The 22,373-nt window shown below is 41.2% G+C and overlaps 1 protein-coding gene across 1 annotated transcript; it reads right to left on the bottom strand.

The window, feature by feature from the left end:
• Nucleotides 1–1,010: 1,010 nt before the first annotated feature.
• Nucleotides 1,011–21,961, bottom strand: mrps9 (mitochondrial ribosomal protein S9). Its single transcript, XM_026159522.1, has 11 exons — nt 21,825–21,961; nt 21,318–21,503; nt 14,220–14,282; nt 12,862–12,892; nt 12,695–12,774; nt 6,052–6,137; nt 5,886–5,961; nt 5,632–5,800; nt 4,008–4,116; nt 3,098–3,267; nt 1,011–1,383 (listed from the first exon to the last, which is right to left on the bottom strand). The coding sequence occupies exons 1-11, from the start codon at nt 21,909–21,911 to the stop codon at nt 1,292–1,294; spliced, it is 1,149 nt and encodes a 382-aa protein (XP_026015307.1). The 5' UTR covers nt 21,912–21,961; the 3' UTR covers nt 1,011–1,291.
• Between the last annotated feature and the right edge of the window lie 412 nt (nt 21,962–22,373).

Below are 22,373 nucleotides of genomic sequence, written 5' to 3'. Positions count from 1 at the left end.
TGTCAGTCTAAAATGTGGGCTAATGTCCAACACACCTAACCGTAAACATATGACATTTATTTTTTTCATGCTGTAACACATTTCTATATTCTGCTTCACTCAATGCAAACACACTGCCTCAGTTAATATTTACTTATAAGCTTTTAACTAATTAATGATGTTATTTTATAATGAGATGAAGTTATAATTAGCAACAGACGGTCACACATGGCAGGCATTTGTGAAACTTTGGCGACATCTAGTGGTTGAAGTGAGGGATATATCAAATTAAATATATATTATTTAATAACAGAAATAAAACAGAAAAAAAGCCTACGTTCGTCCGGTTCTGCCTTTGACCTTTATCGGCAATATGTCGATAAAGCAATATGTTTTTTCACTCTAGAGACTAAACTATTGATAAACTATCGAATTCGTCAATTTATTTATTAATAAAAAAAACGTTACTTAGTAGAAATCACCACAGTCACCCAAAGCGAATTTGTATTTCACCGTTATTAGCATACACTCCCGAAAACACCCGGATGCTCCGAATCCACGAAGGCAGTGCCCGAGCGTTAGTGTTGCACTGTGGGTAATGTAGGCCATGGATTTTGACAAAATAAAACGTAAAACGCGGAATAAAATCATATCTGGTTCTACTGCAGGTTGTTGGCAGCATATTTTATTTGATTAATTTGATTAGTAGATTTGTTTATATAAAAACTTTTTTTAAACACATCACCACAGTTGACTTGATTCAATCTAAAAAAAAAAATCTTAGTTTTGCTTCAAAAACTGCACAGTTTGCCGTAAAATCGTTACTCCTGCCTTAAAAAAAAACAAAAAAAAACAAAAATTAGCCTCGAGTCTTTAACATTTACTATAAAATAATCTCACACTATGGTGAACATAGGTACCTAACCTACTACCTAAGAAGGTATTTGAAAAAAAAAAAAAAAGGAAAATTGTTTAAATTGTATTAAAAAAACAACAACAAAAAACAAAAAAACAAGCCAAAATATCACAACCTTTATTTATATTTTATAGAAAATCTTTAATTTATTAATTGATGTACAGATAAACAGTCCAAACTATGAATTTCTTATAACATGTCTCCATCTGGTGGCTGAAGGAGCTCCCTGCAGCAGGTGCATCATGAAAACCATGTGAGAAAGCATAGCACTTGGCACCAAGAGCTTAAAGAGGACAGAGTGGCATCGCCTCTGGAGAGAAAATAAAGCAGTTTCACTGATGTCAGAAATCAGTTTGAATGTTTCATATCCAAGCTCAGGTGGAACTGATCCGCCCCTCAGCGCTTCTTCCAGGTGAATTTCCGTCGTGCTCCCTCCTGTCCAGGCTTCTTCCTCTCCCTCACTCTTGGGTCGGGGGTCAGCAGACCAGCTGTGGAAAAAAAAAAATGAAAAGAATGAAATATAACTGAACACAGGCGCAGATGAGTAAATTTTTATGTATCTATTAGTTCATTAGTACATGCATGTCATAACACAAGTAGTCCTTATGAGACTGGAGAGTGACATAAATATTTATGGTAGGGAAGATCACGGTAACGTTTAAGTAACAAAAAACACAGCAGCAAACAACCAGCTGTCACGGAGCTTTGTGGTCTCAGGAAAACCAGAGGTGATAAAAACTACACAATAAATTCAAGACTAAATAACTTTACTTTATTATAGTTGGCTAATAAAAAAGGTTAGCTGAGAAAAGAAAAGAAAAGAAAAAAGAAAGAAAACTCTGGAGAAAATACTGTGCTTTGTTCTGTTCTCCGTCAACATGATCCTACACTGCTTCAATAATGAGGTCCGACTCATGACTGATAGTGTTCCACTGTATGTTTTTCTATACAACTCTGATTTTACTGCACTACCAGTGTGTTTGGGATCATTGTCATGCTGAAAAATGTTATCAATCAGATGCTTCCTTGCATGATAGATTCAAAACCTGATGGCACTTTTCTGCGTTATTGTCACAATTACTTAATGTCAGCAGATTAGACATGTGACCCTCCCGTTCCTGGTGACAACGAGCCGGCTAAACAACAACAGCTGATTATAAGCTAACATTATGCTAGTTAATGTTAGGCTCGTGCCTTCTGAAAATCCCAAGTTCCTTGTGACAAACTCTCATACAGTATGAAAATTTATTAACTAAGTGTCTGAATGCAGCAATTCAGTGAAACTTTGTTCTCAGTGAAACTAGCATCAGCTAACAGAGGCTAACAACGGCAAAATACAGCTGTGCTTAGTAACAGGAAATTTTCTAGAGTTGCTTTGCTGTCTGAGAACTCTTGCTACAGATGAACGGTGACTTGAGTGACTCGGGGTAACCATCTCTGTTTTTTATTGCTAAGTGTTGATATTATTCAAATATGTTCATTTACAGTTTACCAAATGTGTTTGTTTGTTTTCCCTTTTTACACAAACAGCAGTAGAAACATGCCGACCGGGTGTGGCCTTTATGGGGTACAGTCTAAATTTAATATTGTTGATCTCTCCTTGCTGACTAAAACATGGCAGCTGCCATAGCTAAGGCGGTGCACTTAATTGGGAGGGGTAAAGCCTAGGTTATCCTCAGGTTTGCAAACAGACTGCTGCAGACCCGACGGCCAAGCAGTCATTCCTGTTATGCTGCTTTAAAGTCAGTGTGTAATGTAAATTCTCTATGGAGAAGTCTACACGGTAACAAAAACCAAACAGGACCTTTGCACTAACCATCCGACGACAAACTTTACGTGACTGGGACCCAAGTAGACCCCCAGACTTCCCGAATCCATGCTTAGGAAAACAGAACCCAGTAAAGGTAATATGTAATCTACTGACAGAGATTTTAGACCCTCTACCTTAAAGAACATGCTTTTCAGATACGGTTTATTTAGGCTTTACATGTCTTGTCCAGTTCTTCAAATATTTTAAGGACACACTGCAAACCACGCTTAGATATGTCCATCCAACCAAAGATTTTTAAAACCAGCTGCACAAGCTGGTGAATGAGCACTCTTTTAATCCCAAGTTATAAAAGTATATCAGTGGTAGTAGTTTTCAGACAGGATGCTGCCGTAGGAGATACAAACAAAACAAAACAAAGCAAAACTACCCACCTTGTCTCATCGCCTCCCCATCTCCCTCAGACAGGAAGCTGAGCAGCGCACGGGAAATGGCGAGTCTCAGGGCCCCCGCCTGGCTCGACCTGCCGCCACCGCTCACCTTACACTCCAAGTTGAAGCGGCCCAGCACGCCCATGAACTGCAACGGGAACATCAGCTGCTCTCTGAGAGGTATTTTCAAAAAAAAAAAGAAGAAGAAGAGAAAATGACCAAGAGATAATAAGGTGAAAGAATGAAATGTGGCTGAATGGGCAGACCAGGAGTGTGCACTATTTAACAGATAGCGGTATCAACGGCGGAGGCTTAGCTAATTTAATGTCTGGTTGGGTGACTTTTCAGACAAGCGTAGAGGATCCCGGCGCTGTGAAATGCCTTCTTTTACAATCTCACCACCACATATAACAGAGTAACTTCTGACTCAGCAGGAAGAGGATAAGAGTGTGTGTGTGTGTGTGAGTGAGAAAAAGAAAGTGTCTGTGTTCTGGATGGCGTCTTAGGCTGAATGGCCCATAGCTGCTGACAAAGTCAATTGTCACCTCTCTGCTCCAATTACAGCCCCGTCCTCACACTGCGTGACAACACCAGCTCTGGACATTCTCTCTCACACACACACACACACACACACACACACACACACACACACACACACACACAATCACTCAACTGTGTAATTAACTTACTACAAGGAGATAAATAAAAAACGAGGCGATGCTGTGAAGAGTGAAAAAGCTGCTTTTTAATTTTTTTTTTTTTTTTTTGAGAGGTAGGGGTGGAGGGTGGAGAGTAAAACCCATCGCGTCTTGCATTTTAAGGAAAACGGTATCTGTGAATGAAGCAGTGCAGAGGCTGTGAGGTGGAAAGGCTTATTTGCTCAGAGTGGAAACCTTCGTGCTGCTCTCCTCACCTGTCCTGCAGCACGGGGAAGTATTGGAGGTAGTCCTGGCCGTTGACGGTAATGTGTCCTGAGCCGCAGTCCCGCAGGATCACTGATGAGTCTGATGTCTTCCTCCGACCTGAGAATGACAATGAAACACAGTCTGGTTTTTTACTTCAGACACGAGTGTCATGTTTGCAAGTTTACTACAAAGGTTACCTTTTTTAACCTTCCAAATCATCCCAGAAATGACTGGGAATGGAGGAAGTTACCTGGTCTCGCATGTAGCAAGAAAACAAAACACTTTGTTTAGGCGAGGGAGGCATGAAGCATGATAATTCAGCAGAAATTACCCTCATTGATGGGCTCAATCAGACATTAGAAGGAATTGATACCCAGGAGGTGTCAGACTGATGATTATTTGATGTAGACACTTACAGTGGTCTCTCTCCTGACCTGCTCCGTACATACTGATGATGTTTTGAACCAAACAATTCCATCAGACCCATTTTCACTGATTTCTAGTCCAATTCTTGTGTAATATGGGATGCCTCAGCCCTATCTCCCCGTTTCCCTTCCTTAAGAATGGCAGTAGATGATGAGCTGAAGGTCCAGATGCATCTCTCAAGTTCTGTGTCAGGTCTTTGCTGGATTATTTTCTGATTCTTAATACTCATCAACTCGACATGATACATTTCATCTACTAATAGTTTTTTAGACCAGAAACTTCTTTTGTCCTCCAATTGTTCAGTGTCCTTGATTTTTTTAAGAACACCCTGCACACCATGCTGAGATATGCCAAGTTTTTAGCTAACAGCTGTTTGAGAATCCCCTTTTTGGTGTAATGATACTATTTAATCTTAAACTGTGTTATCTTTGGAATTTTTCAGAGATTAAACAAAAGAAAAGGGTACAAATTGTGTGTTTTTGTGACAGGCTGCTAATAAAAAAAAGTGCCTAAAGATACAATTTAACAACACTGGTTCATCCCTTTAGCTAGAGCTTTTTTTAATGTTTGAATGAATCTTCAGAGAGCCTGGAGAACTAATGCTTAAGAGCACTTAAAAAACACTAGTCTGGCTCTTTGGAAGCAAAATATAAAGAACTGAGGAGGGGCTCAAGACCTTTGCTCAGCACAATAAAATCATGCTGGTTTTTTTTTTGGTTTTTTTAAATTTCCCCCAAATACTCTGAATTCCACAAAAACTGTGCAATGAAATTATTTGCATTTGTTTTTAAGCCTGGCTAAATCTGCTCACACGGTCACATTATCAGAGTTTTAGCCAAGACAGAAATACCAAAAACTGAATCTCCACAGACTGCCACAGATTAACGTGTTTACGTCTTGCTACAAAAACAGTTTTGGTCTTGCTAATTTATCCATTTGTGATGGCTGTGCCTGGTCAACTGGCTCCACTATGACAAGAAAACAACAGGTGGTGAGGGTGGCCATTATTTCTATACAGAATATGCATGCTGACCTCTAGTACACATGTACAGATCCCAAAAAGCCACATTAAAAGGGACATACCAGGGTGAAATCAACCAAACGTGCCTTAAACTGAGAGGTTCCTTTTCTGTGTTAAACTGTTTTTTTGGTCGATTTTCAAAACTTCTGAGACTTCTGAGAAACACATCGCTGTTGTGAACCTACCCTCCGCGGTGCTGAAGGCCACACCATTTTCATCCTTCTCCAGCAGTGGCACCAATTGCTTCAAGGACTGAGCCTCCAGCAGCCGACGGTATCGCTGAACGAACTCCTCCTCCGTGCTGCTGTACGGCATGCAAAGCATGTGCTCCATTAGCTTGATAAAACGGTCGTACTGAAGACAAATGCACAAAAATGCAAATCAAACTCTTGGACACAAAAGAGGTGCAAAATAGGATGACAAAAAGCATAAAACCTACATCATGAGTAGAGATGGTCTCCACTAGTAACAGTTCCAGCTCCTCCTTTGTCAGCCACCGGCTTGGGCCGAGAGAGCTAATGGAAACAGGAAGAGATGCGAAATAAAAAAACAAATTGCCAAAACCGCTTTAAAGACTTTTGATTGTGGACTCTTCCTCCTCTTACATCAGCTGGGCATCCTGGGAGAAAAGTCCTTTGGCCCTCAGACGGTCTTGGTGCTTCTCGATTTTCAGGATTTTGCCATAAAGATCCTAAAACAACAAAAGCTTTCCTCAGTCTTATAGAAAAATCTTACTGAACACAAATCAGGGTTGAAAACGGGATTTTAAGGGGAACATCTTTCTCCATTGCCCATCCTGGCCCTCCACAGTCAGATTTAAGCCCTACATCAACACTGACATGGGGCCTAAAAATCCAACCAAAGCTCTCGAGAACGAGAAAAAGTTCAGCCGTATTCTAACCAGAAGAGGAGAAACAGTTTTCATTCCATTTCTATTTTACCCATTTCATAGACTGAACAACTAATGAGTGATGGAAATGGAGTGATCTGCCCAAAAGCCCTTTCTTCTGTTTAGGAAGTAACTTTCATTCCCAGGAAGTCTTTTCCCCTCCTTCAGGCAGCTGTTTTTCTTCCTTCTGTTAAAGTCTAAAGCGCCAAAAGGATTATGAAAATAACCACAGCACTTGTCTGACTCTCTTCTCTGTGGCCACAGAGGAACGGTTAAACCTTGCTGATTGGCTGCATCCGCACAGCACCTTCTGGCAGGGCAGCGCAGGGGTGTACGAGGGTTGATTTGTGCTTTAGAAAGAAATCATTGTGACATGATCATAAAGCACTGATTCACTGCTCTTTATTTTGCTAACAGCTTTTACACCTACATCGCCCGCTGCTGATTTTTGGCACAATCTTGCTCATTTAACTCATTGAAAGCATGAAAGTCAAAGTCTGAATGTTCTGTGTACAGTTACTGATCATTTCTGCACAATAAAAGATGGATGAGGTACAGATTTCTTTGTCAACATCTTGTTTAATTAAACCTAAACGTCACAAGTGACGCCCTGAAGCTTCATCCTTCTTTTTGACTCTATGCTTATGAAATAAACCTCATGCTCTACTAAATAAGTCTTCAAACAAGAGACTGAGACCATAGCTTTATCAGTAAAGAGTTTACTGAGGCCATAATTGGAGGCTCATTTTCACATGGATTTCTACACAGACTACTTCCTGTGACCAGAGTTGCAAGTTTAAGACACCTCAGCGTCAAACTGAATCATTGTTAAGTGACTTTAGACATGTGCCAGATGGGCTGGTCTGAGTATTTCAGAAACTGCTGATCTGTTAGGATTGTCCCACACAACCTTCTCCAGGGTTTACAAAAAAAATAGTTTGAAAAAGAGAAAATGTCCCGGTGACATCAGAGGTCAGCTGAAAATGATGGTTTCCATGTGATAGGAAGGCAACAGTAACTCAAGAAACTACTCGTTACAACCAATGTGTGCAGAAGAGCATCTCAACAGCAGCAGAAGACCACACAGGACCACGCCTGTCAGCTAACAACAGGAAACTGAGGCTATAATTCACACAGGCTCACCAAAACTGGACAATAGACGTTTTGCAGATCTGAATCAGGATTTCTTCTGCAAGTTTCAGTTGGTAGGGTCAGAATTTGGTACAAACAACATGAAAGCATGGATCCATCCTGCCTTATATCAATAGTTCAGGTTGCTGCTGGTGTAATGGTTTGGAGGATATTTTCTTTATACACCTCTCTGCATTTAATCATTAGTCCTTATTAATCTCTTCCACAGTGTGTCTCTTGTCCTGTCTTACTCTCGTCACCCCTACTGGTCGCAGCAGATGGCCGCGTCTCCCCAAGCCTGGTTCTGCTGGAAGTTTCTCTTCTGTTAGGAGTTTTTCCTTCCCACAGTCGCCAGGTTCTTGCTCATATTGGGGCCATTTAATTGTTGGGTTTTTCCTCTCCAAAGAAGCTGTAACTAATGAATTGACCAGTGAGCGTAGAGTTAAAGACCCAGACAGGTCAAGACTTTAGTGTAAAAGATGCTAATTTCTTTGCAGCCTTGTTGAGAAACTGAAAATAAAGAACTTCATATCAGCCTTTAGTGGAAAAAAAAAACTAAAAATAATGAGAATAAAAGCAGATTACAACTAAACACTTTTAAAGGATAAAAACTCTTTTCTATTTTTCTACTAATTTTCTATTAGTTTTCTTTACAGTTAAATTTCAGTCAGTTTGTAATGTCATGATGCATTTGCTCATGTATTGTGTAGTAAAATTGACCTCGGCAACTGTGCTGCACAACTGAAGCAGAGCTGGAAGGAGCAAAAAAAATCTGGAGTTAAATACCCGACACTAGAGTTTCGCTGAGCGGCGGATCAATGCCGCGCTGGGGGTAACCTGGGGAGAATGTGTCATGGCGACGGACACAGACAGAAAGGCAGACAGACGGTAGGGTAAGATCGGGGGAAGAGAAGGAGGAGAGGGTGGGCATGCTGGTCACGTCCCCGAGGCAGTCCCCACCCCCACCCCACCTTAGCCACACAGCGCCTGGGTGAGAACTCATTTCCCCGTCAATTATTCACCAGATGTTTGTTTAATTCCTTCTTGATAGAGTGTGCCTAATCCGCTGCCACTCTGACCAGCGACAGAGGGGTACGGGAGGAGGAGAGAAAAAGAAAATCAAGCAAACATCAAGGAATAACCAATTTTCTTTACAAAAAGAAAAAAAAATACAGTAATAGAAAAATCAGAAAAAAAGAAGGCGAGAGGAGAAGGCAGCTTGAGTTACACGTGTGCAAACACTGGCTCCTACAATGGCGAGGAATAATTCGCATGGATTGGCGGGATGAAAGGAGGTGGCGGCGGAGTAGTGGGCCAGTATCTGGATACATTTAAGTTGAGGCTGTTACAGAGACAGACAGTCAATAAAGGCTCTTCAAATGCACGTTCAGAGCTCCGGCTACGTGAGAACGAGGCATTAACTACCAGCATTTATTCGGTCTTCGTGTGGAAAAGGAAGGCGAGTTCTCGGGCCTCCCTGGAGTTGTGGCCATAAAGGGTTCAGCGGAGCAGCGAGCAGGTTAATGTGCCACGCCGGCTGAGAGGAGAGCAGCCGAGCACGAAGGCTGCTTCTTTACACGCCACTGCCCCCTCCTGGCAACGCTCCCGGGGCTTGTGAGACAGCGAGACGATGGGTAAAGGGCAAAGGATGGGAAGGACGGGAAAGACAGACATGTCTGACATACCTATTTAAACCCACAGCAGGGGGTGCAGATTACAGCTGCAGGGCAAAACGATGTGTGTGTGTGTGGGGACAAATATTCACATATCATCCCCCTCTTCTCTCTCTCCTTCTCTGTGTTGCAGATACAATCAGACAGAAGAACAAGCGTGAACGGTGTGCCTGCTCATCTGCCCCACTCATCCTCCTCTTCATCGCCCAGCCCTGCTTCCCTCCAAATCCCCGAGGAGGAGGTCTTCCCCGTAGCGGGACAAAGCCTGACAACCAGACACCTTTGATGGGACTCGAATCCTGGACATAAAAAAATAAAACTACACCGTTTATTCCAATCAAAAGGGTTTTAAAATTCTGTTGTGTTTGTATCTTTGTCTCAAACGGCTGTTTTGCTATTACACAGGCCAAACACATCATTTGATCTATTTTTAATACAAATGATCTCGGCACTGCAGGACAAAAATGCCCTGAAATTATTTTTCTTAGTGGAGTCTGGATATACTGCTGATGTGCGTTTACTTTCTGTTGTAGTAGTTTTTAAATTTTCCCTCTTTTGTGGTCTCAACACCAGTGTACGGTTCATCTTCACTTTAAGAGGCTTGAAATGTTTGTATATTTCATTTCTGGAGTCACCGTGTTCACATGATTTTCAGAAAACTTGACCTCTGACCTTGACTTCAAATTTAAATATTGGTCTGACTATTGGTGACCACTGATATTCGAACTCTCTGAGATTTGCAGTAGATGAACCTAAGACAGGAAGACAGGTCCTGTTTGGTATGTTTAGTAAGCACCCAGAGAGCAGGTCTGGGTGCTTAGGCTAAGCCGATCCCAAAGCCACCCTCAAACATCACATGTACACAGACACAGACAGAAGAGGATGAGGGGAATGAGAATCAGTATGTATGTAAGTGCTAATTGGTGCCCCCTGAAAGCCTGAACTGAGCAGTTTCTGTCATATTTCAGGCCTGCTCAAAGAACAAAATGCCCGGGTGCATCAGAAGTTAGTGAGGGTGGTGTCTGCTTACGGAGTACGGAGCTACCCTTGGAAAAACTCAACCTATTCTAATGGTGTGAAAACCAAATCTTTATTGAGATATAATGAGGTGTCAAAACTCCTCATTAAGGGTGCAGGGAGGTCACCAAATGTTGTGTTTACGGGGGAAAGAGTTACGATTAAGGATCTGAAAGCCAGCACTGGGGTGCCAAGATTGGAGCCTCGACTGCCTTCTGTTTACACGGACAGACTGACTGAACAACACAATGTTAAAGGTCAGTGAGCCAGCCTGTGACTGTGTATGTGCTTATTTAAAGAAAAGTTGCTAAAATGATATAAAAAGTTGCAAAACCCAGTGGCAAATTTGTTAAGTTTGCAACAACGAGGCAAACTAACGCACAATGTCGAGTTGAAGAGGTGAGATGATAAACATCTCCACATGAAGAAAATAGAGTCTGTAATTAGCTTAAACAATAAACCTCTGCAGGTGGGCTTGTGTCTGATTATATAACTGCGACATCAGGTAAGGAAATCACCCCAGACTTGAATTAAAGATAATGGCTGTCTGTGCTGTGATTTCAGCTGTATTTAAATGTAAAATAATCACCGAGGGGGAAAGTTAGATGCAACAAAAGCTCTAGTACTTTTATTCTGTCACACGGTGCACAGCCTGAGAGCAACAGAAGCAGGAATGTCCGTGTTCTTAGCAAGTCCCATTCCTGATAACTAAGACTGGAGGAAAATGACATGTGATGCTCACTGCTTAGATTAAAAGCTGAAGATGTATAAAACTATTATCGAAATGCCAATATTGACCAATGAATACCTACACAACAGACGGATATTCAGGTACAACACACCCCCCCAAAAAACAAAGCAAAAAACAACCAAACCCAAAACTGTCACAGTGTTGTGAATTCCTTTGTGCTAAAAGTCTTCACAAGTCTTCAAGAGCCCTAACAAAAATAAAATCCTCCATTAGTTTTGTTTGCTGAGATTTGGGGGCTGGGTGATTAGGTATTCCACAGGGATCCATTCTTGGACCTCTTTTATTTATTCTTTACACAATATTATCTCTGTCATCCGCAATTTTTTATGCAGAAGACACCATTTCATATGCCACCGTCTCTTCCCTTGATCTGACCATTGCAAATCTGCAGCTGGCTTCTGATAAATTTTAGAAATCTGCTATTGCACATAAACTTGTTTTAAACAGTGACAAAACTAAATGCGTAATATTAACAAGATTTAAAAGGTCCCCTAAAAGTATCTGGGAACTACCCTTCATATTCAAATGCTTTATAGTCATAAAATCCAAATGGTTGACTGATATAAATCCTCGGGCTGGATGAATTTAAAAAATCATTAAAAAAAAAAAATCATCCAGAAAAGTTTTTTCTGTGTTCATTTTGAAAACATATCTCAGTCTATGTCAAAAAGCAAAACATTAAGGACAGTCAAGAGTGTACAAAACCAACAGGTAATGATGCAACCCTCACCGTGAAGAAATGTTTGCCAATCAAAAGCCCACAAACAATAACAGAGCGCACAATTTTTTGAAAATCTGCACCCTGGCCGGAGTTTTTCCAAAGCTCAATTTTCAGTGATCCAAAATGCCATTTATGTGTGGACGTAGACTGGGAAGCTACATCCAGATTTTCAGTTTTAACGCGCTGGTTTCAGTTCCACACAAAAGAAAAACTAACCAATCAAGTCATAAATAACAGTTTGCGAATAACATGACGTGGCATCTGGTGTAGTGTAACAGCTTTACTTCCTTGGTGGAAGAAGTTGTCTGATGGCAGCTGAAGCAGGGAAATAAATATAATATATATACTATAAATACTTAAGTTCATAGTGTTTTCCAACAACTACATCAGCTGACAAGAACTGCATTTAAATGTGAGCTATGAAACTACATCTCTTAGTGACATGCAGCCTATATTACAAAAACAACCTTTTGCTGCAGTTTGAAAACCAGCTAAAAAAATTACATTCATGCAGGGCTATAAAAAATATCTTCAGCTACAAGAAGAACAGGAAGTCGTGCAGCAGATTGTGGGTTAGTCCTGACCTCAGACTGTAAGTAGAGAAACAGACTCAAGGATATGCCATAAAAACATAAATAAAAACTACTGTTGGTACTATGTTTTGTAAATTCATGGTACACAGATAAACCTTCGGTATGACAGATGAAAGATGACCTCAAAAGGTTCAACATGAATCCAAACAGGTGAAAATAAGCCTCCATCTCTGCAGCAGGTTCCCCCCTGAGATTCGCATGTTAAGCTGGACTACCTCTGACCTCCTGCTCGCCTCACCTCCCTCTATTCTCCCACCTCTTCCCTCACACCGCTGCGTGGAAAAGAGGATCTGACTTCGCTGCTCCTCCAGGGAACGGCACCGTCTTCTTTCAACTCACTCTGTCTGAATAGGATATGACCCGAGGGTGCGGGAAGCAGGGAGGGAGCAGGTGAGGAAGAGCTGGGGATTTGAGGGGGATGAAGGTTTAACTGACAGCGCTGCTCGCTGCTCCAGCTGTACTGCCGTACTCACATGCATGAGGGAGTAGTAGGACTGCTTGCCAGTGTAAAACAGGAAGTGAAAGGGCCGCCCGTCTGCTCCCCACTGGACAGCTTTATGGAGAGGAAAATGAATCAGCTCTGGAAACCCTCAGTTAAAAAAAATGAATAAAAAATGCATTCAGGAGCAGATTTACATACCTCTTTGCTTGGGAAAGATTTCATCAGGATGCTGGAAATAAAAACAGATTTTTTTCAGTAAAAAAAAAAACCCAAATAAATAAAATCAAACAACTGGTGATGTGTAGAGCTTTAAAAGCCACCACTCCTGAGCTCTACTCAGGAACCATCTTTTGCTTCTGTTTACCCCTCAAACTCACTGATGTACCAGACAAGTACCTGTGCTTGTGATGTTTATATTTATACTGGTGACCACAGTGAACGAGACAATTTACCAACCTACCTGAGGTCAAACTGAAAAGATCAAGGACATTTCATCATAAAAGCACCAGAACTGATGCGTTCCATCAAACTGCTGCTTGTGTTTCCACTGTAGACCCACCAACATTAGAGAAATTACTCAGCACTAAGCTTCTTTTGTTTGTTTTTTACATCCCTTTCAATCTTTAAAAAAAGGACAAAAACAAAAAAAAAACAGGTAAATTGAACAGACCATCTCTAAACTAAATTTGTTTCATTTGTTCTTTTCTATTTTAATATTTCAACTACCTATTTCCTTTAAGAAAAGGGCAAAAAAAAAATTGGGACAATATGAAACAACAGTGCTGGCGTCTACAAAAACTGGTTTTGAAGAAAGTGGAGCCCTGTCCCAGTTCAGATTTTATTTTTGTTTTTCTTTTTATTGTGCCCACCATGGAACGTGTCCTCCTGAGAAGTTCTTGTCCAAGATCATAGATGGTAAAGAAAATCAGACGTATCTGTGTCCACTGGTTGATCATCTACATCGTCGTCCTCCACAGAAACTGGCTCATCCATATTAATATTTTGTGTCCAGATATGATGAACCACAGCTTGGCTTATTGTAAATCTGCTTATTTTTGCATGCTACAAACTGGAGATGTGTACTGTGAAAGCTAGCGACTAAACCGAGTTGGTCTGCACATGCCTTACATGTCTGTACCTTTTCATGTGGACGTTTAGATTGGAGCAGTGGGGATAAAGGGGGCTGTTTGTTCAGGGAAGGAGACAAACAGGTAAAGAGGGAAACCCCTAACTTCTCTCTGACAGTGTTAGTGACCTCACAGTGTGTTTATGATTTCAGTTTTGGCACTGATTATTGTTTTATAGTCTCATATTATAAATGGGTTGAAACCGACCCAAACAACACAAAGATGAGAATTTTCACCAGAGCATTTTATCATTTTGTAAAATTCAATTTTTGTCTTTTGTTTTGTTTAAACAGAGATTCCTGACAATGTGAAAAAGCCTTGAAGCAATAGCCTAATTTAAAAGGTGTTGCCACGACAGGTTAATGGAAGTAAATAGGGGGAAAAAGAGAAACGCTTAACCAACAAGTAAATTAAACCGTGCAGTCTTACCTTCATGAGCGGCCGAGCTGTCTTCTCAAACAGGCCGGAGGGAAAAAGGTACGTGATGCTTCTCTGTGGGCGAAAGACAGAGAAACAAACAAACAAATACATAAATAAATAAATAAAAGGAGATGGCAGTTTGAGAGATGATGGCACATTATGACAACGCTGACATGTCCACACAACAGAGGTCACACCAACAAAGTGACAGAGTAAGAGGCGCAAGCTGCTTGCGGGTTCAAGGAAAGGCGAGCAAGGTGTGTGTGTGTGTGTGTGTGTGTGTGTGTGTGTGTGTGTGTGTGTGTGTGTGTGTGTGTGTGTGTGTGTGTAGTTAGAGGAGAAAACAAGCATGAAAAGGCACAAGTTTAGGCTTTGTTGACAGCGAACAGAGGACACTGTGGATGTCTAACAGTTCACTCCGAGTTCATCCTCTGCTGTGTGTGTTATTAGCAGGGCTACAGATGGCATTGGAAATGTGTGTGTGAGGGAAGAAAGGCCCCTCATCAAGACAGCCTGCTCATCTCTCTCCCTCTTCATCCCACCATCTCTGCACTCTTCCTCCTGTCCTGCTCTCTCTGTCGGTTCAATTAGCGAGGCAGCAGGTGCTGCGGGGAGAGAGCAGGTTGCTGCCTTTAAGGTTGTCAAAACGACGGAAAAGTAGGAGGAAAAAAGGGGGCCGGTCGAGGGAAATGTCTGCGCTAAAGCTGTGAGAGGCAGGAAGAGGAAGACAAGTGAGGAGAAGTTAAAGGGTAGGAAAAAAAAATAAAAGGAGGAGGAAAAGGGAAAGACGAGGAACAGATGAAGACGCACCTGTGTGTCCCCAGAGAGTTGACAGAGATGTGGAAGAGCTCCCCGAGGGGGGAAAGACGGAGTGACAGAGGGGAAAAGACGACTTAGCAGAGCCACAGCGCACAAAGATATTTTTTTTTACTTCATGGTGAAATAGGAAGCTGCAACAGGACAGACAGTAGTGGAGGAAAAGATCAAAGACGAAGATGAACAGAGTTATTTTAAACCTACAAAACCACGAGTGAAGATTCAAAACTTCACAAATTCACTGCACGATTCAATATCTGTGAGATTTTTTAACATTTTGTAATATTTCGAGTATTGCAATAATATATACCGTATTTCACGACCATAAGGCGCACTGCCAATGAACGGTCTGTTTTCATTCACAATGCGCACCGGATTACAAGGCGCATTAAGTGAAACAAAACAGTCAGATACGTCACACTTTAGTCAACCTTTTCTTCTTGCTTCCTCCACCTCTGTGCCATTGATTCACCAATGCTGAATTCTCTCACAGCTGCTCTATTCCCATGTTGTTGCAGTATATTAATGACTAACCTCATATTGTGGATGGATTATCTCAGTTGTTCTCCTGACTGAAGTTTGGTCTGTTTACAGCATCCTGCCATGCGATTGCATTTGGTGAGGTCTCCCGTTGACTTTTATTGAGTGGAAAAAGGTTAGCATTCGTCCTCCAGCTTGACTGTGTTTATGTTATGCTAACGTAGCTGTGTCGCTAGCAATGGCGTAGCACATCATTATATACCAGCTAGCCCAACTTCAGCAACCCTAAAAAAGTCACTGCTGTTCAGTTTTCTGTCTTCATTTATGTTGGAAGTGATGGCAGAGCTGTAAGTTTGAATTCTTTCAGATATCTCTCAGTCAGAACATGCTATATCATGTTTAGGTAGAAGCTAGCGAGCTAACTTCCTGCTAACTTCTAACTCTGTTGAATTTCATAAATTCTGTTTTCATGGATGTTAAACTTAATTGTTACACCTGGTAAAGCAGCAACGGGACCTGAAGAGGACGGTTTTTTGACCCAGATTACTCTGCCAGGCTCCTGACTACAATAGCCATAATGCTCCAACAATCCATCAAGCAGTGCGGCTTCATAGCTTACCAAAGTCGTACTAAAACATTTCTGACTGATTTTTGAGCGCTGTGTACCACATAAAATCAGTTCGAGGTCAGCAAGCACAACCAGAATTCATACTTAAGGCGCACCGGATTATAAAGGGCACCGTCGATTTTGAGAAAATTAAAGGATTTTAAGTGCGCCTTATAGTGCGGAAAGTAAGGTACTGCAAATAATGTTCTCAAAGTTAGACTTTGCCAGTATCTGTTTATCCAATAAGATAAAGTTGTCTCACTTCAGTTATTGAGATTGTCAAACAATTCAACACTTGCTGAAACCTGCCGTAAAAGTTGCCATAACAGCCGACTTGACAACTGAATGGAGTCAAGTTGTCCGTTACATGAAACCAGTTTCTAATAATACAGCAATTAATTGTGATAAAAAAATACAAAGACAGAAATTCATATTTAACTATTATATTTGCACTCAGCAGCCTTCCAGTTCTGGGAGGGTCCTGTGCTGGATTCCCCCCCAATGCAGCCAGTTTAATATAGGTTTACTCGACTAACACTATCACAGCTGCATGAGATGCCACAAATGTACTCAAATGTATAATTTTTTCAAAAATCAGTTTAGCTAAATAAGACAAATTTTTTCAAGTTCCAGCTTCTAAAGACTAAAGACCAGAGACTGTATATAAAAGATGGAATCCTACTGCCTATGGTAGACCCAATTTCCCTTTATTTTTTCAAATATAGTTTGTACAGTAGCAGATAATCTCTAACTGGTACATACTTTTATTTTTGTTTTTCAGTTCTTACCGGTAACAGCTTGTAGGTACACTACTGCCGCCTTTTGGTTGTAGCAGTGTGTTACATCTTAGCAGGAACCAGTTAAAAACAAGCAAAATATGAGCTTCAAGATCATAAATAGCTGCATGGACAATTTATATATAATTTAATGACTGAATATTCAAAAATTGTGGTCATCGCTAACAAGAACGCGACCAAAACTAAAGCACAAACTTCATGAATTTTTTTTTTTTTAATGGCAGTTAAGCTTTATCTGTATTCATATGTATGAGTTATACAGTTGCTATGAAGGGAGAAGCTAGCCTAGTTGGAAATTTTAACATGATGTGGGGATTGACCCACTATCGGAAGCAGCCTCGTGGCCATTAGAGGAACTGCAGTTAGTGACACTTTTTTCAGCCTCCTTATTACCTCTAAAATCAGAAATCGTCTTTTATTCGCCTTTGTTTAACCTGATAATGTTCTAAGCACTTTATAAACAGTTCCCTAAAAATGTTTCATTTATTTATGATTAATCTATTAAATATTGTCTAACTGTTTCAGTGCTCGTTTACTTGCAAGTAAATTTGGCTCAAAAAGTCACCAGAGTCCCAAAAAAGAGAAAAAAAACCAAATAAATAAAAAAAATCTGAGATTTTTTGGGCCTTTCTGGGTCTGCGCTCTGTATTAATTCCTCCTCCTGGCTGCAAACATCCTTTTGATTTTCCCTGGGTCTTTATCACCGTCACACCTGAAGAGTCTGGACTCCAAACTGGAGCGCAGGGATTTCTCAGGTGCCCCACTATGCACCTCTGCAGTCCTCCCAAATTTTCCTCTTTCCCTCCACGCATCCAAGTCCAGGCTGCTGGCCGTCGCTTCGGCTTTCACAGCCTGGCGCAAACAGCTCACTTCATTATTTGTGAGGGGCACTGGGGACTGGACGAGGGACGGGTGGGAAATCGAGCTAAATGGTTAGAGCAGTGAGGGCTAATGTATTGCCAAAAAAAAGAAAAATCACAAACAAGCTTTGGGTGCATTTAAGGGCGTTGCTAATAGCAATGATGCAGTGGATTAGACAGACGCGGCCACACCTGCCTGCTGCACGTGGAGCCAAACGACGCTAATGATGCTGACAAAGAGTGGAGGCTTTAAACGCATCAAACTTCTGCCTGCAATGCCAGATAGGATGGTGTGAGGGGGAACGACATACCAAAGATGGCCTACGGTGGATTCAAAGCCACCATGCTACAGTAGGAATCTACACTGCCGCACAAACTCAGCATTTCAGAGATTTACAGCTCACTGTTCACTGCTAAAGACTCCAAAATTTATTGTTTTTAATTTACAGAAATGTTCCTAAAAAGGAAATTCAAACAAACAGGAGTCAACCACAGTTTGTTTGGGACTTTTTTTTTAGTGGCGTATTAATCCACATTTAGTGGCTTTCTGAGCATTTGACTGAGATGTGATATAAATATGTCATCTGCTCAGTGGATCTGGAGGTTTTAATGTCTAGAGAGGTGGGAAAAAATAAACAGACTCCACAATTTAATATAGTGAACGTCAGCAAATGCCATACGTACAGTCCCTTAAACTCAATCGCTTCATTAGCTGGGATCACATATCCAAATGGGATTAGACACTTTTTAGTGAAAGAAAATGTCAGATGGACGGTAAGCAAAGATCTGGGTCTAAGACTGCAGTTTTGCCCAAAACGAGATGGCATTACGCTCATTTAAAACTGGGTGTAAAAAGGTTAAAAGACTGGCTGTTGAAGATGGCAGCAGGAAACACAGAGCACGAGGAGACATCAGCAGGTGTGTAGTTCAGCAGTAAGTGTGGCTGCAGGGTGGTTGTTGTAATCTTAGATGTGAGGATTAGCCTTTTGTCTAGGGTAGGGCTGCCACGATTAGTCGACTAGTCACGACTACGTTGACTATCAAAATCGGAGACAACTAATTTAATAGTCGACGCGTCGTTTGAAGTAGGGCTGGGCTATATCATACTGTTCACGGTAATACTGGTGTAATTTTGGGCAACGATAGGAAAATGAAATATTGCGATAGAATATGGGTAAAACGTGCATGCGCAGTGCCTTTGTTTACATACACACATGGCGGCGACGCAGAATGAAAAGAGCGAAAGTGGATCGTTGAATGAAACGGATGAACCAGAATTGGTTTGTAAAAATGCTGCAACTTCAGTGGTGTGGAACTGGTTTAGCTTTCGTCCGTCAGATACACAACAAAGCACTATTTTTGATAGCGCATGCTAGCGGGCCGTCGTTATTACCGTGTTGTTTGGAAACTACGGCACACTTAAAATCAATCCTTTGATTTTTCTGAAAATCGGCAGTGCCCCTTATAATCCCGTGTGCCTTATGTATGAATTCTGGTTGTGTTTACTTCCCTCGAAACGATTTTATGTCGTACACGGCGCTCGAAAATCTGTCAAATGTTTCAGTACGACTTTGCTAAGCTACAAAACCGCACCGCTTGATGGATTGTCGGAGCATTACGGCTATCGTAGGCAGGCGCCTAATATTACCGTATTGTGTGTGTATAACCTCTTTTTAAATTTTGTGGATATTAAACATGGTTATGCTGAGGATATGTCGGCCAGTTTCCACTGGAAATGCCTTTTGGTTAAACTGTCAGCAAGGAATTTGCACCGTTACATTTTTATATAACTTTAATGCACATAAAAAAACAGCTGCTTGTTTAAGTGAAAATACATTGATGGGGTTTTTTGCACTAATGAAGTTGTGGAGTTGTGAAGTATTTTGTCTAGTGTCAATTATATCGTCAGTTATATCGTTATCGCAAATTTTCAAATGTATATCGTGATAAATATTTTTGGTTATATCGCCCTGCTCTAGTTTGAAGCTTTGTAAGAAAGATGCAGGAATAAGTAGTAGGATTTAATTGTGTAATAACGGACTGAAACAGAAGATGGCAGCACTGCATGTACAAGGATGCCAGCTGCCGTTAAACCCCAAAGAAGAAGAAGCAGTGTCCGGTATTGTAGCTGTGTCCAAATTCAGGGCCGCATCCTCCTGAGGCCGCATTTGTAGGCCGATTACGTCCAAATTCGAAGACTCCTCCAAATGCAGCCGAAAAATGCGCCCTCCTTTTCCCCAGATTTGAAGGATGGGTCGAGTGTATCCTTCGTGGCCCAGCTATCCCAGAATTCATAGCGCGGCCCTGCTCAGTTTCCAACAATGGCGGCAGCTAGCTAGTTTTAATATTACTCTTATTATTCTTTCTGGGTCACAAAATAAACGTTTAATATATTTTCAGGCGAGAATGTAGCTGTGTAAACCTCAAATATCTGCTCAGTTTATCAGGACACCACATATTTTCAAAAGCGTTCTGACGTTTTCGGAGACGTCTGTTACCCACTAGCTTGATAGCTAGCCGGGGTTCAAGGCTCACTAGAGCTGCGAAAAACACCGGACTCCCAGCAAATCGTTTTCAAACCCACCGCCGTCTTTCACTACTCAGGTTAAACATGATATATAAGTCACTTAGATAACTTAAAAATGTTATTGTTTGATTTTTTTCAGTTTTTTGTTTTGTTCCTGAGTAAATCAGTTTGGCTGAGATTAAAGTTATAGTTTTTACACAGCTGAATAAACGTCAAACAGACAACTGATCATCAGAAGTGTGAGATGGTCGAGAATATACTCCGGTGTCCTGTTATATTTTAGATAGCAAGGAGCAGACGGCTGAGTTTATTAAACTCCACCGAGACAATCTGCAAATTTCTATAAAAGCTTAATAAACTATCATCTGCTCTTTATTTTTAGTTAGCACATACCTTAAACACTTCAAGCTTTAAGCTAATGATAGTTATATAAGAGCAGACACATGCTGATGCAATAAGCTGTACGTTTTACGTCCAATGGATGCATGATCTGATTAGTCGACTAATCGCAAAAATAATCCGTGACTAGTCGACTATCAAAATAATTGTTTGTGGCAGCCCTAGTCTAGGGTCACCTGCGTTTCCCAGTAGCAGGAGAAAAGACAAGAAAGGAGAGTGCTGGGGCAGATTTCAGATACTACACAAACATCACTTTCACACTCCAAGCCAGATGAGATCACTCACTCACGCCAGCTTTCTGTTGATTTGCAGTTATATTTCTATATTTTCTTTTCGCAAGTGCCAAAATTAAGTGACCCCTGCCCAGGCCAGCTCCTGACCTACATCAATTGCAGATACCTTTGCAAACACCACTGTCAAGTACTCAAGACTCACTAAAGAAGTGCTGAAAATCCCCAACTATGTCATGTACAGTTCAAAGCTTAAAATGGTGCAAAAAAAATCACATGAAAACCTCGCCGTTCTCGTCTTTTTATCCTTTATTTCCCACATAAAGCATCCTGCCTATGTGTGATGCTTTAGAAGCTGCTGCCAAATTCTTTCTAATTAAAGCGAACTTACATCGATGTCCTCCTGGGTGAAGTTCTCGGGATCTTCTCCCATCATGTTGGCCAGGTGGCGTTTCCCGATTTCGTACTCCTCCACCTGCTTTTGGATGTACTCCAGGGTGAACTTCTCCGGTCCAGCGGCCGCCAGGTTCTTCCTGCACAGGGCAGAGCTCACACATACCTGCCTGCTCAGCAGCACCTGGGGACGGGGGGAAAAGAGCCATTATTGTCAGACAAATATCCAGGGCAGCTCGATAACACAGCCGAATTACAGTTAAGAGCTCAGTAAACTGACATAAAGCACCTCAACGACTGTGGCACATTCATGAAACTACAGACGTGGTGACAGGTTCTTAATTTAAATATCCGTCAGCGGAGATTTGGCTAACAAACCCTGTTAGAAGCCGCTAACTCAAGGACGAGGCAGTTTCGTCCTTTATTTAAACATATTCGCGTGCGTTAAAGGTGAAATAACGCGTTAAAATGTCACACGCTACGTTAATTCTACCTGTTGGCTTACCTGCGTGGCGACTGTGTTTATACTCGAGCTGCATGTCATACATTTCCCCAGAAACGAGCCCACGGTCCGCACACAGGACGCCGCCATCTTTGCTGACAGCGGTGACGTCCGAGGCGGAAGTTGTCTACGTCAGAAACACGTGCGGTAATCCGTAAAAATAAAATAAAATAAACTCTGTCCGCTTAATAAAACAACAACAACAACAACGTTATTAGAAGTGTAAATTCTAAAATCAGGAGTTTGTTTTAGTTTCTTTGCAGCCCTTTTCTGTTTAAAACAATGTCCTGATTTATGTATGTAGATGAATGTTGCTGGTGTCTTTACAGTTTACAATTTTAGAAGAATTACCCCTGAAAATATGGCATAATATACATCCCACCAAGAATTAGATGCTGATAGTATGAGTGAGGCATAAGTAATTTTAGCAAAGGGAATAAAGTGTAGACCTCAAAACTGTGCCAAACAAATAAGAAATTTAGGTCAGTAGTTTGTATTTCAGGCTGTAAAATTGACATTATTTGAAGATGATTATCAGCTGTTTGTGTATAT

The sequence above is a fragment of the Astatotilapia calliptera genome, chromosome 23, assembly GCF_900246225.1.
Source record: "Astatotilapia calliptera chromosome 23, fAstCal1.2, whole genome shotgun sequence".
Classification (NCBI taxonomy): Eukaryota; Metazoa; Chordata; class Actinopteri; order Cichliformes; family Cichlidae; genus Astatotilapia; species Astatotilapia calliptera.
Note: the sequence above shows the minus strand (reverse complement) of the source record. Positions and strands in the feature narration are given on the sequence as shown.